The sequence below is a fragment of the Epargyreus clarus genome, unplaced genomic scaffold, assembly GCF_041222505.1.
Source record: "Epargyreus clarus isolate Ecla_fem2 unplaced genomic scaffold, WU_Ecla_fem_2.2 ptg000006l, whole genome shotgun sequence".
NCBI lineage: Eukaryota > Metazoa > Arthropoda > Insecta > Lepidoptera > Hesperiidae > Epargyreus > Epargyreus clarus.
The window spans coordinates 5,394,051-5,416,014 of NW_027332214.1; the positions used below are offsets into that span (position 1 = coordinate 5,394,051).

General features: G+C 34.5%; 1 protein-coding gene and 1 long non-coding RNA gene across 3 annotated transcripts; one reads left to right on the forward strand and one right to left on the reverse strand.

The window, feature by feature from the left end:
• Positions 1-11,268: 11,268 nt before the first annotated feature.
• LOC140742502 (uncharacterized) lies at positions 11,269-12,820 on the reverse strand. Its single transcript, XR_012102288.1, has 3 exons — positions 12,655-12,820; positions 12,371-12,450; positions 11,269-11,565 (listed from the first exon to the last, which is right to left on the reverse strand). It is a non-coding gene; the product is annotated as an uncharacterized LOC140742502 (long non-coding RNA).
• Positions 12,821-16,870: 4,050 nt separating this feature from the next.
• Max (MYC associated factor X) lies at positions 16,871-21,047 on the forward strand. Of its 2 annotated transcripts, XM_073073795.1 has the most exons (6): positions 16,871-17,118; positions 17,193-17,261; positions 17,756-17,866; positions 18,524-18,647; positions 19,480-19,593; positions 20,691-21,047. In XM_073073795.1, the coding sequence occupies exons 1-6, from the start codon at positions 17,077-17,079 to the stop codon at positions 20,702-20,704; spliced, it is 474 nt and encodes a 157-aa protein (XP_072929896.1). In that variant the 5' UTR covers positions 16,871-17,076; the 3' UTR covers positions 20,705-21,047. The 2 variants fall into 2 exon arrangements, with proteins under 2 accessions (XP_072929896.1, XP_072929895.1); XM_073073794.1 differs by lacking the exon at positions 20,691-21,047 and having other exon boundaries at positions 16,872-17,118; positions 19,480-20,277.
• The last annotated feature ends 917 nt before the right edge of the window (positions 21,048-21,964 follow it).

Consider the following 21,964-nt stretch of genomic DNA (forward strand, 5'->3'; position numbering starts at 1 on the left):
ATTCCATATGGCGTTTTTATAAATGGAAATTTTATGTGAATGATCATAACTGAATCAGTAGCATTGTAGTTAAATTTAACTGGCGAAATTGGATTAAAGCATTCCGCTCTCAAATATGTAAAGGAATCATCGAATCCTGGGTTTGGCTGCAAGAAATATTTTTTTAAATAGGTATGACAACAAATTTATTACAATTAATCAACCTACATTTTTTTATAAGATTGTAGTAGAAAACAAACATCCACCTGACGGTAAATGAGCATTGCACATGACCATGTAACCAACTTCATGTTGGACATCAAAACCGTGGTTACTCCCGAGGACTAAGATGGTCAGCTGATATATATGTGGGAGAATGCTTCATTTCATATATATAAATATTCCGTTTTTAAAATCACATGATATTAATTTCGAACTACCGCTCCGTATTAACAATTGGCTACCCGTATCATGGTATAAAAAAGGGGCGCGCAACTGTCAACAGATCAGAAGTTGTCCAATAGTGGGCACGGCACGGTGGTGCTCTGAACTGTTTGGTATTTTGCTTGGGTGTTATTGTTACTGTGGTGGCATTAACGCTTATTCGTTTAATTATTTTAACTATAATTTTTATAAATATTGGTTAAATTAGTTGAATCGAAATACCATTGTAGATCTACCTACCGGCGCGCCCACATCAGAATCGGGATAGGATACGCCCTTTTATTACGTAATAGTTTTAAAGTAACGGTAACAGAAGATAAATCAGCCGCGTGTATAGGAAGTGTTCTACTGAAGAATTTATCGTGGCTGTACTCCTGACGACAGTTTGGGACGCGCAATGGAGGCGATATTGACAAGGCCTTCGACATTGGAGGAGCTGTGTGTGAAACACATGATGAAACCGGTTGCGTGAGTAACGTGTACGGTTTGTCTAAATATTGTAATAATTTTATGTGCATTATTTTAGCAAGCGTGTGAAAGCAACCGCAAGCTTGGGTATGAAAATTAAGGTGGAAGGTGGTTAGCATCGTCCATGTTAACCGTCTACGTAATTAAGACTCATTTGCGCCGAGATTCATTGGCGAACGATTGGCGCTCCGGTATGATCAAACCAATGGTTTTTATATTTTCGATTGTTAAACTTGCTATTTTTTGCTTTTTGAAAGTTGTTAAAGATTATAAGAATCACTAATATGAAAATGTTTGGTTATGCGCGAAGAAATTAACAATCATACGTGTAGGCACCGACATTTTTTTAGAAATGTTTTGGCTTTTTAAAATATTCGAGTAATTTCAACTATGCTTTTCACAGTTTCGTTACTTATAGCAACGCTTTAATAGGCGATGCTCAATAAGTAGATGAACAATGATCATATTGTTTTAAATTATTGCGCTGCAAAAAAATATTTTACGATTGTGAATACAAGTTCTGATATCTACCCTTTTGTATGTACCTATTCGTTGTAATGCATTTAACATTCTTAAATAAACTCCGTCTTAAAATAAAACTAGTCACAATGAAGATTATTATTGAAGTAAAAGGTTTGATAAATCAGGTAGCATACTTTTTGCCATCGCAATTCCATGGCCGTAAATTTCGTAAGTTTTATTTCTAGTTTCACCTGGAACACCGTGATAGTGAGATATGTATTGTGCTCATTGAAAGGTGTACTCTCAACCAGCGCTTGTCATTTTTAGTAGGATGCTATCTAATAATATTTACCTAGCGCTTGTTCCCAGAATCTGTAACTAAAATGAAAGCTGCTTATTGGGGGTTTTGTAACAACACTTGACTTGTGATGGCCGTAGACGTGGACCAAAATTGAATGAAAATGTAACATTTAGATTCTGGTGGTGAGTCAGTAAGTTGTTTATCGGTAAGCGACTTTGTGCTCTTACAAATTTGTGTATTTAAAGTTATTGGTTATTGGTTTATAAAGGTTACAAGTTGCGAAGGATACATTAAGGTAAAGCTGAAGAAAAGGAGTTTGGTAACGTTCGCATCACCCCAAATGGTGTATTGGACTAGGCAAAAAAAAAACGGTGAATTAAGTTATAACTTATTAATAAACATTTAGTCTTCTGTGTTTTTAACATTGTTTTGTGACATAATGTGTAACTATTACTTGCTATTCGCTTTAAAAATTGCAGAAGTAAAGAGAATCGAAGCTTAGCTGACTGTAGAAAAAAAAAAAAAAACAGTTACTATAATGGTGCAAAGCTGTAAGCATTTTGATCGGTCAAATGTGTTTAAAGGTTTAATTTAATAAAGACAATTCATTAGCCTCGCTCGGAGTCGATCAAGTATTTTTAATAATAACTTAAAGTTTGAACTTGTTTTACAGTAGTTTAAATTGTTATTGGATCTTATTTCTTATTTTGTGTCATAGTAAATAATACCTTTCGAGATGACGTACATCACGATCCTAGACTTTACGTGTGAAATTATATTATGTTGGTACCTTTAGTGAATACTTTAACAGTGGTAAGTCAACTATACCATCATGTAATCTAGCTAACAATCTAAATGTTTTAATTATTCATTGACATAAGGAGTTTATTGTTATTTTATTTAGTTTTGTAACTGTGTAGATGACGACATTACGTCTAGATATACGGCTGTGGATATAACAAATTCAGAATATTCACGCACGCAATGTTTATATTATACGAAACAATTCGGCGTGTTTTTCTCCTATTCATAATTTTGTCGTCGTTACACTCAAGCAGATAAAGGTTATAAAGGTGGTAGAAACTTTTAGGGTCCGGCAATACCAATACCATACAGCAGTGTTAGGCTCTGCTGTGTTGAAGATATTGATGGGCCTCAGTAGCCACTTACCATCAGGTGGACTGCATGCTTGTCTGCTACTTCTAAAATTTGGTTTAAAGTTTTTGTGTGTGAGCGAATATTATGTATAAATCAATACGGGACGAAATAACGGTATTTGTAGGTATACTTATTATTCAAATGGTTAATTACAATAACTTTTGGAAGTTATTCACAATTTCTGGTGATAACAGATACTTAACATGTGTTATATTAAATTGAAATAGGTAATTCTATTATTATCAGATATTGTATTGGAACTCGCGGTTCATACCAGAAAATATTCGTTATTATTTTGTGTTCATACTGTTTCGACCGCTGTTTGTTATGCTTCGAATTAAAATGTATATCTTTGCAGATTTATAAGTCAAAGTCAGGATCGGACGAGCAATTATATACCTACTGCAAGTTCTGATAAAATTCGAAAAATCGAATACTACAAAAAGAAAAAGAGACAAGAGTACATACACTACTGTCAAATTGGACTCTGCAATGTGTGATCATTATTGTGTGGTAAAGACTTTGTTTGCAGCAATGCCTATCGCACAAACGAAGGTAATTGTAAAATTCAAGGTAAAAGTAAAATGATATAAGGTAAATAATATAATGAAGGTAGGATGACTCCAATAACTTTTTACGCTTAATGACCTGGTTTTCGTTGTAATGTAACTGTGGACTTCAGAGTGTTATTTCGTTGGCATTTAATGTCATCACATGAACGGTACGAACTATAGCTCATGTTATGGTAAGGCAATAGTATTTTAATTATTTTATTAAGAATAACGACCACGGAGTACTTGCTGCTCTGATATTTTCTTTACTGTATGTAAAGTTGACATTAAAACTGTTTTGAACGTGACAATTCACTTTATTATTATTTTCACACATTTGTGTTGTAGACATCAGGTTTTTCGGTTTGAAATTAACTTTTACTTTTTTATTTTTATGCTTGTTACAGCTTATTTGTTTACAGTTCTAAATAAGAAAAGCACTCGTGCATGGTTTTGAGCAGGTCTCGAATAGTTTCTTATAAAATTCTGTCATAGTCAAATGAGCTGACTTAAAAGGCATTAATGATTTTCAAGAAATCCTGTCTGAGATAGTCAGACACATTATAACAAATTCAGTAAAGGAAGACATCGTGAAGAACTACACATCGGGAAATATATTCTCAAGGGTATCTGGAGTCTCTACCCAGTGTACGTTTGGCGATGCAGAAGACTATGCCATAGATTTAAGCGAGCCAAACGAAAAGATCTGTAGATTTTACTCTCAAACCATGAACGAAACGCGGAGCTCTCTCGTTATATCGTATATAATTATTGACTATACATATAATGTAATGTGTTTTCAGACTACGAGAACATGTGCTATGGAAAGTAAACTATTTGAACATGTCAGATGACTGTGAACCCTGTGAAGCAATGACAGTATCGACAGTCAAAAATCTGGTAAAAACTTTGTGTTTCTCTTGAGTACCTGCGAACTTTGGAACGGTATGTGGATTGTAAGTTCAGTGTTATCGGGATTGTCTTGCATATCGATGATTGTCTGGCCAACGAGCCGGCCAAGTCATGTTTATGTTTGATAATAACCCGAGTGCCATGTGACTTGGCAATTCTTTTCAGGGAATAATCAATTATGTACGTACGCTATGTGACTTAGCGAATTTATGATGTCATGTGACTTGACATCAGCCATGTGATTTGGCAATTCTTTTCAGATAATAATCAATTACGTACGTAAGCTATGTGACTTAGCGAATTTATGATGTCATGTGACTTGACATTAGCCATGTGATTTGGCAATTCTTTTCAGGAAATAATCAATTATGTACGTACGCTGACTTAGCGAATTTATGATGTCATGTGACTTGACATCAGCCATGTGATTTGGCAATTCTTTTCAGATAATAATCAATTACGTACGTAAGCTATGTGACTTAGCGAATTTATGATGTCATGTGACTTGACATTAGCCATGTGATTTGGCAATTCTTTTCAGGAAATAATCAATTATGTACGTACGCTATGTGACTTAGCGAATTTATGATGTCATGTGACTTGACATCAGCCATGTGATTTGGCAATTCTTTTCAGATAATAATCAATTATGTACGTAAGCTATGTGACTTAGCGAATTTATGATGTCATGTGACTTGACATTAGCCATGTGATTTGGCAATTCTTTTCAGATAATAATCAATTATGTACGTAAGCTATGTGACTTAGCGAATTTATGATGTCATGTGACTTGACATCAGCCATGTGATTTGGCAGTTCTTTTCATGTGACACGACCATTTATTTACACTATTAGACACCGGTTATGGGGTTAACCAATTAAAGTTACGTGTTTTGTGTACCATGAGATTTGGCTTCTGTGGTTAAAATTGAGACTATATTATCCGCGAATCTAAAGTAGTTTATCCACTTCTTTAATATTATTGAATTTGATTTTTTTAAACTTTTGTTCGCGAGCCGTAACGGCTGCTCGTCAGAATGGCCGTGTGGGAGAATGCTTCATTTCATATATATAAATATTCCGTTTTTAAAATCACATGATATTAATTTCGAACTACCGCTCCGTATTAACAATTGGCTACCCGTATCATGGTATAAAAAAGGGGCGCGCAACTGTCAACAGATCAGAAGTTGTCCAATAGTGGGCACGGCACGGTGGTGCTCTGAACTGTTTGGTATTTTGCTTGGGTGTTATTGTTACTGTGGTGGCATTAACGCTTATTCGTTTAATTATTTTAACTATAATTTTTATAAATATTGGTTAAATTAGTTGAATCGAAATACCATTGTAGATCTACCTACCGGCGCGCCCACATATAAGTCACTCGGCATCCACAATTGCGGATACCTCACCGTTCACCGTTTGTAACTTTGTACCACTCTTCATGAGTCGATATAGGCTTACCGTTGTAGATACTTTTTATTTATTACTGAGAAAAAAAAGTTGATACTTAAGTAAATAATATTAGCTATTTTAAAACTATAGAAAAGGTAATTATCTACCCACCTTTATGGTTATATTATAAATAGGAATAAAATTAGGGATTATTCCTTTATGCTTCAATGAAATCGATTCTCCATCCACGTGATTTCCTATAAAATTTAAGTATGTTTACATTGTATCGTAGCAAATGATAATTCCTTTTTAATACCTCAAGGCTTTGAAAAATCTGATGTGTGTGCCAAGATTTCAAGGCACGGAGTAGGCTTAGACGGGCTACTCACACACCTGCAGTAGAGGTAATCTAAGGTGCATGGCGATGGCGGTCTTAGCGATATCGGGAGTATCTCTACACACTTGCATGTGTTGCAGTGTTTCAAAGTATGTTGACCTGCTAAAGTTATAGCGGCAGGGGCAATGTAGGATCCAAGGGTGGTCCTTCGCCTCTGTCACCCTGCCGCAGGGTCGAAGTTGAAAATAGCCCCTGCTTCTCTACACATACCACAATTATCGAGGCAATCAAGGGTCATGCTTATACCCTAAATTGCCCCTGCGGTGTGTTTTTTTTATAATATAGGAGTAGCAGGCGAGCATGGAGTCCACCTGATGGTAAGTGTTTACTGCTGCCCATGGACATCTGAAATCAACCCCGGATAGATATTCCTACCTGAGGTTGGCCACAGATGCGCCGCTACCCCTGAGGACTATGCTGGAACGCCTCGTAAAAGTATGTCTCTCTTACCACACCCATCAAACCAGAACACAGCAGCCCTTAACGATGCTGTTAGAAGCCAGAAAAAGGAGTAGCCCGTCTTACACTGCTGTTGACATCATGGATATCATAGATACGAACCATATTCGTAAACTTTGTATACGTTTTTGGTCTCTTTCTTTATGAGCTCGTCAGAAAAGCTCATGTGCAAAATAATCCATGCCGTCCAAGTGTACAGATATAAGCTCATCGTGTAGTTTAGTCTGGTGCAAAGTTATCTAAACGTTATCAGCGTGAACGTTAGTAATCGATTTGAATGTAAATTACTAGATAAGTGTTTAATAATTGCGTGACTTTGAAGACTAGAACACTAAGCAGTAGGCTCATTTAAAATGAGAAAAACGTAGTAGCATCTTATATATCTTTCAGTAGGTTTCGTTCTTTCCAAGATAAGCTCCTACAAACAGAAAACCAAAATTGATAGACAGATTTTTATTTTAAAATATTCAATATCTTTGAAGAAATTCTGAGGTGTTTAATTGTTTAGATGAGAAATTAGGTATGAGATTATTTTAAATGAAGCGAGGCTATAAATGTGAAGAACGTTTATTTGGAATCAAGTGCAATCATATATTCAACGTACATTTTATTGACCAGCTGATATACTTGGGCACGTTGCGTTTTCCCCTTCTACGCTTGTTATGTTGTGACTGCAAAGCTGGTAAGTGGTGATGACTGCGTTGCCCAGAAACCTTCCAGATGGGTCCTGGCGTATCACGTGGACATACTCATCACCAAGCGTGAATTGGACCTGAGGCGGGGCCGCCCAGTCGCATACAGTCGTCATGCCCGTATTCACCGCGGGCGGGTTCGTACAGTACATCTGTAATTGAAAAGTAATGTTCGCAGTATACTAAATTTTAAGTTATACCTGATTCTGAAGCCAATAAATTTATGGCGAGCCAATCTCAAATGGGAGGAGGTATAATCTAAACCAATCCAATCCAATTCCTAAAGGCTTTTTTAATTATTGATGTGACCACGGTTTATGCAACGGAATCGAAATATTGGCAATAAAGAAATTAAAAAACCGCATATCGTGAGTAGGTAACCGTTATATAGGATTCATGTCGCAATTCCCTGATAATTAAGTCTAAAATCATACATCATAAACATTCAGTTTAGTTCAGGCAATTTTACTTTACTTGCCGAACGGGTTCGTCCCTCTTCCTCACTCACTCCCTAGTCTGCAATCTCCGACTATCAGAAGGCCCACGGTCTGCTCGGCATGAAGTACCGAGCCATCCACAAAGCAGTGGGGCTTATATATCTTTAATGTATTTTCATTATATAAGTATTTAAATAATAATACCATGAAGAATCTAAAGAAAAATAATCTGAGAATCAGATCTCAAATTATTTTTAGGGTATCCTCGAGACTCAAAATTATCTGCCACTCGCTCTTACGTTGACATAGTATATGCAATACCCTGAGGTAAAAACGACCCTATAACTAACGAAATAATTATGATTAAAGTCGTACGAGTCGACTAACAGACTAAATTCAGAATACGGGTATGTATTAGGATCCCTTAGCTCAACACTCCACAGCGTTCTCTACGAAGCTCTGCGCATACTACAGTGACCACTCGATAACACCTTCAGTTTTGATTTAAATATCCCCTTTATTATGTTGTTGTTGTATCCCGTTATAAGTATTTTTATAAAGATACTCACTTGTTGATAAGCTTCACGTTGGCCAGGAATTATATACGCCACAGGGTAGTCTAACTTGAATTTGGAAACGTAGTCTGAATCTGAAAATAGATATATGAATAATTATAGATACCTAATTTCTCGTATTAACCCGCCATGGGGGCGCCCCAGCGTAAAAAGTTGATTAGATTGTACAAAATTAGAAGATGTGTCCTATGACACATCTTCTAATTTTGTAATTTTTTTATGATTCCGAAAAATTTATGATTCCGGTGACTTTTTTACACACATTTGTTTGGTTCTGACAACCTTTTTTAGCAACCCACCGGACGGACCACAGGACCCAAACGGATTGCCCCTTCCAACCCCCGTTAGTCGACTAGAACTTCATACCAATAATTAAAATAAAATTAAATTGACTAATGAACAAGTAGCTCATTGTATATCTGATTTAGAGAAAAGAAATTAGCGTAAATACTTACGTTTAGTAATTGATGTGCAATGAGGAGGATTATTTGTATTCGGCTTTGCATTTAAACCGACAAGTAGAGTCGAAAAAAACATAAACAATGTAATTGGAGACATAATTCACAAGTAACACGTTAACGGAACAGCTTCTACAATTTAACTGAAGGAAATTGGGTATTTAAGACGTACTAAGTAATAGTGCATGTTGTTATTGTCAATAGATAACATTATCAGAAAACCACACGTTTAGCTTGACTCCCAATTAACCGTCCTTATTATTGATCCAGTACCCTTACCATGAGTTTTAAAACATCCCACAATTTTACGTTACGATTACTCAATACATTATTCTATTCCGTTTGCTTTAGTACTCAATACATTATTCTATTCGGTTTGCTTTAGTAGACTGATATGAATAAACGTAACAATAAGTAAGTGCTCAAGTCTTTTTGTCTGCCTCACATGTTCGCAAAAAAGAGAGACAAAACATAAAACGCCATTTCGTCAATTTAGACATTTAATGTTACGATACTGACACTATAGTTCTGATACAATCGATACGATGAAATTGTATGGGCAATATGTAAACAAATAGTCATATTTGACAAAACGTAAAAACTCATGGTAAGGGTACACAGTAGGACCACAAAAGTTAGTTTTTCAAGCTCACGAGCATAAATACTCTATTCTAACGAGATTACAACTTCCACCGTGACGCTATTGGCGAATCCAATATTCTGGTAGACTTGCACATAATATTATCAAACAAGGGATATTGATGTGAATCATTTGCCAGTCTGTATAATATTAAACAGGGTGAATTTTTCAAACGGGCCTTCAGGGCCAAATCCGAAACTAAGGATTAGCGAAATATGCTGAAAGGAGTTACGAGGCCGATTTTGATAAAAACTAAAACTGCATCATTACTTTTTTATAACTTTTTCCCTAGCCGGGAATCGAACGGGTATATTTTGAAAAAAAATACACCCTCTATATTATTCCACTATCTGATAGTATTGCTTATAAGGATGAAATTCTGGGAAGTAATGATAAATAAAAAACTAAAGGAAACCCTTCACTTTTAAGAAAATACATATTTTTCATATTAATTTGACAGTTAAGTTCCTGCCATTCATTAATTTATTCATTTGTTTCAAATCATTCGAAAGCGGACATTTTGTTCTCAAAGAATTTATAGTTTTATATTCGACTTAATTAAGGTTATTTTTAGGACCATTATAATAGATTTAACTTGCTATGGGCGGAGTTTCGTTTAATACAGATCTAAAGTTGACAATTTGCAAGAATGACTTTTTCGAGTCTAATCCATGGGATTACTAAACAAAGAGATATAGAAAATCATATTTAACGTTGAAACGAAGTTGTAAATAAAAAACAATGAGAATTAACTATTTAATCAGTTATCAATTTTATTAAAAAATAAATACTAAAAACGGCGGTAACTTATTTGCCAACTTTCTCACACTAAGCCGTATGTCATGGTCATAACATCGAAGAATTAGTTGATTAACCAACAAATTCTTTAATGGTATGACTTATGTATGGTTCTAAAGAATTATTTATAAGTCATTTGTTATGTTGGTTACTTAAGGATTAGTATGCCAATGTATGAAAAAATATGTATTTTCTTCAAAATTTTCCTTTTCCTTTAATTTGTCACATAACATTACTTCCCAGAATTTGATCCTCATAAGCGACACTATCAGATAGTGGGATAATATAGAGGGTGTATTTTTTTTTTTCAAAATGAACTCGTTCGATACCCGGCTAAGGAAAAAGTTATTTTAAAAAAGTAATGATGCAGTTTTAGTTTTTATCAAAATCGGCCTCGTAACTCCTTTCAGCATTTTTCGTTAATCCTTATAGTTTCGGATTTGGCCCTGAAGGCCCGTTTGAAAAATTCACCCTGTATACGTTCAGTGGGCCTGCTAACTAGATTTTGGATGCATAGGCTATGGTATATAAAGAGATAAAATATATTCTTGTTTAACTTTGATTTGCTCAGCAGTGAGACAGCAACAGAATGATAACGATCCGAGATATAGCAGCGTAGTTCTGTAGTCCATCACGTATAAAGTGCCCATACGTCCCGTTTCGAACGGGACAGTCCCGTTGTTTTTTTTTTATAATATAGGAGTAGCAGATGAGCATGCAGTCCACCTGATGGTAAGTGGCTACTGTCGCCCATGGACATCTGTAATCAACCCCACATAGAATTAGATATTTCTACCTGAGGTCGGCCACAGATGCGCCGCTACCCCTGAGGACTAAGCTGACATTCAAATCGGAACACAGCAGCGCCTAACACCGCTGTTATTAGGTAGAAATAGGTGTGGCGGTGGTGCCGCCGGAGTCGAACCACAAAGGGTTCTACCACCTTCAAACCGTTTTTCGTAGTAGCATCTTTTATATATTTCAGTAGGTTTAGTTATTCCCAAGATAAGCTCCTACAGACAAAGGACCAAAATTGATAGACAGATTTTTTTGTTTTAAAATATTCACTTTATCATTGATGATGATTCTGAGGTGTCTAATTATTTAGAAATTAGGTATGAGTTATTTTAAATGCAGCGAAGTTATAAATATGAAGAACGTTTATTTGGAATCATGTGCAATTATATATTTAAACGTACACTTTATTAACCAGCTGATACAGTTGGGCACGTTGCGTTTTCCCCTTCTACGGTCGTTATGTTGTGACTGCAAAGCTGGTAAGTGCTGATGACTGCGCTCCCCAGAAACTTCCCAGTCGAGTCCTGGCGAACCACGTGGACATACTCATCACCAAGCGTGATTTGGACCTGAGGCGGGGCCGCCCAGTCGCATACAGTCGTCATGGCGGTGTTCACCGCGGGCGGGTTGGTACAGTACATCTGTAATTGAAAAGCAATGTTCGCAGCATACTAAATTTTAAATTAAACCTGATCCTGAAGCCCATACATTTATGACGAGCCAATCTCAAATGGGAGTAGGTAGGAATCTAATCCAATCCACTTTTTTTAATTTCTTTGTTGATGGCATTAAAGATATTGGCAATAAAGAAATTAAAAAACCGCATATCGTGAGTATCCGTTACATAGGAAAATGTCTTAATTCCATGATAATTTTAGTCTAAAATCATACATCATAAACATTCAGTTTACTGCAGGCAATTTTACTTTAATTTTCGAACAGGTTCGCCCTTCTTCACGATCACTCACTCCCTAGACTGTGATCTCCGACTATCAGGAATTCAGGAGTTCACGAGTCCCACCGTCTGCTCGGCATGAAGTACCAAACCATCCACAAAGCAGTGGGGCGTATATATTTTTAATGTACTTTCATTTTATGCTAGTGTTTAAGTAATAATATTACGAAGAATCTGAAGAAATAATTTGAGATTCTGTTCGGGCAATGAGGATATCCTCGAGACTCGAAATTCACTGCCATCGCTCTTACGTTGACATAGTATATGCATGACCCGGAGGTTAAAAACTACCCTATAACTAACGAAATAATTATGATTGAAGTCGTACAGCCACTAACAGACTAAATTGAGAATACGGATAACAACATTCTCTATGAAGCTCTGCGCGTATTACAGTGACCACCCGATATCATCTTCAGTTTTTATTAAAATATCCCCCTTATTATGTTGTTGTTGTATCCTGTTAGAACGATTTTTATAAGGATACTCACTTTTTGATAAGCTTCACGTTGACCAGGCATTATATACGACGTAGGGTATTCTAACTTGACTGCGGAAACGTATTCTGTATCTGGAAATGTACGTATTATTATAGATACTTACTTTCTCGTAAATCGATAACTCGCCATTCTATAATTTTAAATGGATACAGGTACTGATATATAATATATTTAATCGTAAATATGATTACCAAGTAACGAAAACAATATTATATTCATATGTATTCAAGTTTATAACAATAATTAAAATAAAATATTTTTAAGTAAACACTTACGTTTAGTAACTGTTGTGCAGTGAGGAGGATTATTTGTATTCGGCTTCGCCACCATCGCAACCACAAACAATGTAACTGCAGACATCGTTCACAAGTAATACGTTAACGGAATAGCTTCTATAATTTAAATAAAGGAATATGGGTATTCAAGACGTAGTTAATAATAGTGTATTCTGCTATTGTCAATAGATAACATTATCAGAAAACCACACATGCAACATGACTCCTAATTAAGCGTCCTTATTATTGATCCAGTAAAACCACAAAAGTTTGTTTTTCAAGCTCACGAGTATAAATACTCTATTCTGACGTGATTACCTTTTCCACCGTGCCGCTATTGAAAATATTCTAGTTAAACGTTGATTTGCTCAGCAGATAGCAACGGAAAAATAACTACCCTAGATCTAGCAGCATAGTTCTGTAGTCCATCATGTATAAACTAACCAAACGTCCCGTTTCGAACGGGATAGTCCCGTTTTTCGGTTCTTCGTCCCGAAATGAACTTTGGGACACGAAATTGTCCCGTTTTCCAACAAATTCAATTAAGATAAGACAATTTTGTATGCCATCTTGAATTTGTAGTAACATCTTTATATTTATCATATTGTTCTCAGAAAATCCTTTCATTTGATACTCATATTATGGGGATGTTTATAATACATTTGATTCGCCATCTTTGATTGTCCGCTGTATTGAACTTACATAAAAATTGTCAAAACAAATTACATACAAGAATTTAAATAGGGCATTTTTTTTCAATGAGACTATTCATGAAGTAATTGACATAAAAAAGCGATGTCCCGTTTTGAGAGAAAGAATAAATCATTCATGTTCCTATTCTGAATGAATAGGAACATGAATACACATCCGAACACATTCGAAATTAACACGTTAACAGTCCCCATACAAGCCTTCCAAAATACGTCCTATGTCCATATGTCCTTATATATTTTTTGATCATTATTCATGTCCACTTAGCGAATTGTGCATAAAAATAACAAAGTAAAGGTCGATGACCCCGGATATACCCGTGTACACCGGGCGGTACACGGACTTATGATATTAAAATTACGGTGTACCCTTAGCGTGTATCATGGACTTATGAGAGTGCCAGTTGGCATACGTTTAGTTTACTGGTCATAGACAATGAATAACGCAACATAGTTCACACTGTTACAGAATAATATCATCCTACCGTCAATAATAATTATTATTGTGTCAATAAAAGGTACACTGTCATCATTCACATTATCGATACTTACTCGCGTACAAGTGCTGGTGTTTTTTCTTGGATATTTGTTTATTGTTGAAATGTCAAGAAAAATTAGTGAGGAAGATATTCGAAGAATCTTAGAAGAGTCTGATTGTGAAGACGAAATCATAGAATCATTGGAGCAGGAAGAAGACCAAAACGACGAAGATCATAAAGATGGGGAAACGTATTTAGAAGTCGGGACAGAAATTGAAGAATCTACTAGTGGTGAATCTAGTGGTGAACTCTACGATTATTTATAACGAGATACATCCCGGAACGAGAAACAAACTGAGCATTCTAGCAACACATGAAGCAATTGTAAAAACCTGTTACAACCCGAATTTGCACACCAATCAAGTGAAACACGTTCTTCCAGCACGGAAAGGTCACAATCAGGGTCTTCGGTGTCATTAGGTTTAGCAGGACCATCGGGATTACCAGGGTGTTATCATCAACACGACTGACAAGTACAAATACGTCGCAGACAAACCCACATTTTTTGGAGTCTTTGGCAAAAAAGGATCTCGTTACATCCAAAGACGCTGCGTAGGATGCTACCAAAACCTCCTTGATGAAGGTAGGCTTGCTCCGTTCGCACGGGCCAAAGCTAAAAGGGTATCAACGCAATGTAAAATTTGTAAAAAAACATACTGTATTGATTGTTTTTCTAAAGTTCAAGTTCACCAATAAAATTTTGTTTATTTTTTACTACGTTGTTTTATTTTTTATTGTTATAGCAACACTGTTATAAAAATATGACATGTTTTTGACATTTTCTATTTATTAGATCCTTGACCACAAGTCCACAAAAAAACACTAACTTATTTGACAAGTCCATGAATCTAGGGCCCCTAAAGTAACACAGGGCTCGTGTACCTCATAGGGTACACGAACTCAACGGAACCGCTCCCCGTGTAGCACTTACGGTACACCGGACTGTTAACGTGTTAATTCATCAATTTAATGTTAAAAGACAATTTCTATATATTATATGAATCTATACCTACCATTTCAATAGTTGTAATCAATTAAATTAAGTTGTAACTTATGAGTATTTATTATGCAGCAATTGATACAAATAATATTCGCGTTATCATTTTCCGCTTTATAGGAATTTTGTCATGAAAATACTGAGTAGGTACCTAAATGCATACCTAATAACATTATGACTGTACTTAATAATGTATTTAATATAGCTATACCAAGCAAAAACAAGGGATAACGTTGTTTTTGCTTGGTTTTGTGGCCTTCTTGGTCAATTAAATCAATGGGTATTTAAAAATCTGTCTTCCGTAAACTCATACACTACAATTAATTTCGTTGTTAAAATATTTTAGGCGGATTCCCAGGATTAGATTGCTGCTACCTTTTATACCTATTTATAGAAAAAAATCTACGCATAATTATAATGTAGGTACACCACGTATAATGAAAAAAAAAAAAAAATAATTTGTTAGTAGGGTCTTATCCATATTATCTAGTCCTTCGAGTGCAATTGGTAGACTGATAAAATCTTTTACAATATTCATAATCGTAATAGAATAGCATACGAACTCCGATTTACGACATTGCAGCATACAAGCAATTTAGCTATATATCATTGCATTGCATTGTATAGAAATACGAAGCTGCCAGGAGTACCTACTCTTTCTTTATTATGCTACTGGTCTTACCATTTCATATTATGGAATATGTACCTATAACTGAACGTACCTACACAATAAATGAGACGTTAGATATTTATGTTTTTAATCAAATTGAAATGCAATGAAATAAAAGGACTGAATAGCGTTTTCTACATTTCGCTTAAACTATTTTTTTTTATTCATTTTAAATCGTTTGGGACGTGTTTACTTGAATGGTTTCCTCAGTCGAAGCAATATGAAGAACAGAACCATTTAATTCTATATTATTTTCGGCACTTTTCTTCAATTCTTCAATATCGTACCAAAGCTCAGCATGATAAAGAATAGCCGACTCTACTTCCATCTCTGCTGCGGCCACTACAAGCATTTAAACATGAAATACACTTATTTGTTGTTAACTTATCACTTTATAGTTCGTCCTGTAGTCATAGATTAGTAAAGATTACTCACTCCTAACAAGAAAATGTACCCAGTTTTGAGAATTGAAATAGTTGCGTAAAAAAGTCTTGCCACGTCTCAGTGCTAAATTGTCCCTAAAATATTTGAAATTACTATTATAAATTATTTATTTATTATGTAAATAGTACGCAGTATTAGTTATTTATTCGTAAATTTTCTCTAAAAATGTTTTTATTTGTCAATAATTCAAAAAAAGAACTTACTATAATAAGCCATTTGCGGCTTCATTCAATTTCAAGGCGGCGAAGTATCTTTACTAATCTATGCCTATAGTATGCCTGTAGTACAGTAAAATTTAAACCAAAAGTTAATATATATCTACTACAAATTTCCGCGTAAATATGCACAAAATGACCTGATGAAAGAAACGTTATTATATAATTTTCTTGTTATGTATGATAAAAACACAATTCATAAAACTTACATCGCAACTCGGTTAGGATTTTAACATTTTTTTGAAGTCTTGCTAAATCATATTCTATTTCGTCTTGTAAATGATTATAAAAATCAAATCCGTTAACATCAATATTAAGAATAGAATTTTGAAAATCTTTATCCATTATATTTGATTAGATTTTTGTAGTTCGTCTAGATCAAATCTAATTCCGAAGAAATATTAATGTGTATTTTGTTCTGTATTTCCCGCGCTTTGGACAGCTAATTTTACAGAATAAAAAATGACTCATAAAGGTGCTTACATACTACGGTCAAGTTCAAAGGATAAAATTATTTTTTTTAAATATTATTTTTAAATATCTAACTTTATCTAACTTTATTAACATTGATAATAAAGTATTTTATAATAATACTTTACTGCGTGAAAAGAATCGTAGCGCTGTCATACTACTTCGTACTGTCACACTCTGTGTCTGCCTGTCATTTAGTAAAATCTGTCACGCGTTCTTTTCTTTTGTGCGAATATAGTTAGTTCCTGTGGAACACAATAAGTACATGTGTATATTTTTGTAAATATTAAATAAACGTGTGATAAAATTGTTATAACTGATGATTGTTTGGTGATACTGACGAGTGGTAGTAACTAGTAACATAGTGGTGTGCAAAATGATGAGTGACGACGATCGTGACATTGATATCGAGAGTGATGTAGGTGGTTTCCCATTTTGGGTTGTTTTGTACATTATTAGCATGTTCTCAACGCTCGATTGTTGATATTTCAGGCCGAAAATGACTCCGATTCACGCACACACACGCGAAACAGTTTGGGCGGGAGCGGGTATTATTCACAGGTATTTATTTACTTTGTGACACGCGATTTAATTTATTCAGCTCGTACGCTCGAAAAGGACTGCACGTGATATTTTTCATGAGTAGCTTAATCGATTATTTTATTGGGTTCATTCGTAAATCCATATTATAACCTATTTGTCATAATCTGTCAAAGTAGTATTTTGTTTTTATACTAAGACTTGTTGACACTGTCTTTAGATAGAGGGGTATACAATATTGCACCATATACGGATGATATAGTGTTCATTCAAAATTTTGGTGTTTGAGATGGCAATTTTATTTATAAAGTTGTTTTTATGATAATCTAATGCAAAATAAAAAAGGAATATGTTCCAAGATCTTTATTTCTCTTTAGGACTGGTACCATTTATACTATAAATTAATAACAGATACCAGTGAAATGATATATAGTGAATCTAAATTTATATAGTTTTAGCTGTCATTTCAGACAAGCAAATTTTAACTCACATTTAGCTATTTGATTTACTTTCAGGCTGAAAAACGAGCACACCATAATGCACTGGAACGAAAAAGGAGAGATCACATAAAGGATAGCTTTACATCTCTGAGAGACTCCGTACCAGCTTTACAGGGAGAAAAAGTGGTATGTACATAATTGCATACATTAAATTTGTTAATATATGTTTTTATACGCTTGGCCCATAGATTAGTAAAGATACTTCGCCGCCTCGAAATTGAATGAAGCTACAAACAGCTGAGAAGTAAATTCTTTTTTTGAATTCTTGACAAATAAAAACATTTTTAGAGAACATTTACAAATAAATAACTAATACTGCATAATTTGCATAATAAATAAATAATTATTTCAAATATTTTAGCAACATTTTAGCATGGAGACGTGGCAAAACTTTTTTACGCAACTATTTCAATTGTCAAAACTGGTTACATTTTCTTGTTAGGAGTGAGTAATCTTTACTAATCTATGGCTTGGCCAGACATTGTGAAGGTTGTGAAGGGTTAACCCTAACTTTATTTATGTTTTTACTAGTTTTAACCCATGGCATTGCTAACAGTCAGAGGTCAATTTTATGTATCCCTCAAGCTTATACTTTTTTCGGGACAAACAGTATCCTATGTCCTTTTCTGGACATGGACATATGTTTGGTGGTTAAGGCAGCTGTTTTAATTTTCAAAATCCCATTTTACCTGAAAAAATTTCTGGCAATACATTTATTGTCACATGATTTTTCACAGGGCTAAGCTTTATTAAGAAATAATGAATATTTTGTATTTATTTCAGGCTAGTCGTGCACAAATACTAAAGAAAGCAGCTGAATACATACAGTTTATGAGAAGAAAAAACAATTCACACATGCAAGACATTGATGACCTGAAGAGGCAGAATAATTTGCTAGAAACACAAAGTATGTTTATTTATTTATCATAATTATACCTGCTCAGGACAATTGGACAGTTAGTCAACTAATCTCTACTTGACCAATCAAAGATCTTTGATTTTTATCTCTAATTACTCATCCTTCTTCATCTTATCCTTATTACAGTATTTATGATGTACTTTCAGTTAAGTGGTGTGATAAAACATATAGGAATACACATGTGTTATATTGTTCCTTTGGATACACAACTAATGTGGCTTGCATCATCATATCAACCATGAGTGGTGGCCAGTCCAATGTCTATATTATTCATTTAGATATTTATTCTGAGTCTAGGAGTCTTTTATGTTTCTGTAGCGTGGAGCTATGTGTGTAGAAATTGTTACTAGGTTAATATTTTAACAAAATTTTCTCTCTGTATATCTAAATAATAGCTACAAAGCTGTGTCAGATATTTTTATACTTTGTGCGGTAAAAGGCCTAAAATGAGAGTTAACTATTGCTTACTAATGAAAATCAATGAAACCAGGACACTGATTGAAATGCCCCCCAAATTACTGAATTTTGTCAGTATAATACTACTAATCTATACCATACCTAACATTGTTTAGCTTCAGACATCCTTTATGTTCTTGATACACTGAGGGACTTTCTCTACGCCTCAGAATCTATGTCTTCCTTATCACACCCTTCAAACTAGAACACAGCAGCACTAAACACTGCTGTTGTGAGGCAGAAATACGTGTGGCGGTGGTGTCGCCGGACTCGCACCACAAACGGTTCTACCACCTGCTCCTAATATCCTATAATTCCTAACATATGTAATACTCTAATTAAATTGCAAATCACTCAATTTCAGTACGAGCTTTAGAAAAAGCGCGAGCGACCGGCAACTATATGGACGCGCACGAACTGGGGCTCGGCATCAAGTCTGAGGGCAGCTCACACGACACGGACAGTTCAGACGGCGAAGGTACAACACGACGTGTAAAGAAGCTCAAAATAAACGCAGTCAATGTTTAACAATGTTTGACAGTCATGGGACAATCAATTTCTATTCGTCAATGTTACAGTATCAGTAATAATAATCTATTACTATTACTATTAGGATAGTAGAGATTGTATTTGTATCATTGATATTACCGTACAAATTAATGTATTATTTTTTATTATGATAGAAGTGATTGCATTTTAATTAACTTCTCATATTGTAGAAGGATGTTTAAATAGAACTGGAAATAAAAGTAATTCTCTAATAAACTTTAATGTAACAGAATTGAAACATGACAATGTATAAAAAATCCAAAATATTCATATTAAAATGACAATAGTAATGAGAATTATCTTTTGAAATGATCATGTCATAAACCCTTATGATAATTTACTTCTCAATTTACAATGTAATTGCGAATAAATAATTTTGTTTTCAGTGACTGATCTCACACTGGATTAAGAATTCACATACATTTGAGAAGTATCAAAGATTTACGCTCCTCGTTAACAAAAAATCTGTCCAAATTTGGTCTACGAAAGATCAAAATTTAAGAACGTAAAGTAGTCAGAAATCGACAAATTTAAATGTTTCGTAGGCAAAATAATGGATTTAATAATAATAACACAATGAACCAGGACTTAATTTTTGTTTGTAACGCCAAAAGGTAAAACGATTGTAATATTGACCATAGCTATTGATTGTCTCAACACCGCCTTAGCTGTAGATTAGAGGTCTATCCATTCCAGCGCTCTTTAATCAACAAACTGTTTTAGTTTCTTTTAAAAGCCAAAGCAATAAACGGGCGATGCAATTAATATCTTTATTTGCTGGTAATGTGATTGTCTCTCACGTAGTCGTAAGGTCTTCAGTGATAACGTTTACGTATGTAAGCAAATCTTTGAACTGGATATTTTCATTAATCTCTATTACGTCGTGTGGGCGTATATTTTTTTCGAAAAGAAGATATGTGTATAGATTTTAACTCATACTATTGTATGTTTTAACGGAAAATCGGTCTTGGTATTTTCTTTCTTGCAATTTGCAGATAGATCTGATTTTTTTTTACGTTTTTCTAGTTCAGGTATACTAGGACATCATTCATCCACTCATCCATCTGTCGTTGGAAGTTTTGCAGTTGTTGGCATGATCGGTGATCGCAGTAGATGGATAACTTCGTAAGAAGACTGCTGTTTAACTCCCGGATTTGCAACATTCACGAGAATTGTGCGAATGGTGCTATTCTCCACACTGCACTTATAGAGCACACCTTTTAATAAATAAAGATAATACAATAATAGTAAAATGTCGGGTGTTTTTAAGTTAATAAGTAGGATATGTCATGACAGTTATAGAATTATAAATGTTCATAAGCTTGTTGTTGAATTTAAGCAGTAGTCAGTGTCAGTTTCATTAAAAAATTCAATAAAGTAAAACCGGTGTCATAATACGGTGTCAGTAAGCGGTATTTGTGTTCGCATAGTGAAGTAATGTTTTAGTATTAGTACATTAAGGGTCTGGGCACCATGAGACATACAGCATACAAAAGACTTACAGCTCGATTCCGTGAATCATTCAAACAAAAAAATGATTCAATTGAACGATTCAATCGGTATGAATGATGAGTATATTTTATAAGCATTTGTTACCATACATCCTGTTTTATTCGGGGATAATTTAAGGACATCGACACATTTCCGAAAAGTTCTATCGTAAGTTGCAAGAATTGAATGTAATAAAATGCTATGTCTATATTTTTAGTGTAATGTAAATTTAAATATTTTTTTATGGAACGGATGCTGAGAATATCCAACAAAAAGGTTTTAGACATAAGATTAGTCTTCTTGAACAGTTGTTTAATTGTTTATTAAACAGTAACATTCCGGATGATGATTTTGTTAAGTCATGCTATTATAATAATAGGGTATTTGACTATAGTGAAAATATCAATCAAACTGTTGTTAGCTTAAAAGCAAATATTTTTGTTAGTCAACTAAGACCAGAAATAATTAAAAAGTCCGTGTGATCGTTTTTAATAAATCAATAATAAAATCATTAAGTTTTCATGTTCGTCCACATGATTGAAAACGTACGGTATTGGCTAAGCTAAAGTGACGTCACCTACTTGTAAACATTAATTGTCAGTCGAACATTTGTTGGGCTTCTCATTGTCAATTTTTCGTTTTTATTAAGTTTATATTTTTCAAAACGTTATAAAATGTACAATGTTTATCCTCTGAAGTATGCGTATCGCTGTCGTACCTTCGTAATTAACTTCGTTAAAATATCATGACGTCATTTGCTGCCATACGAGGCATGTTACGACCGACTGTTTTCGCACGACGTTCCGTTT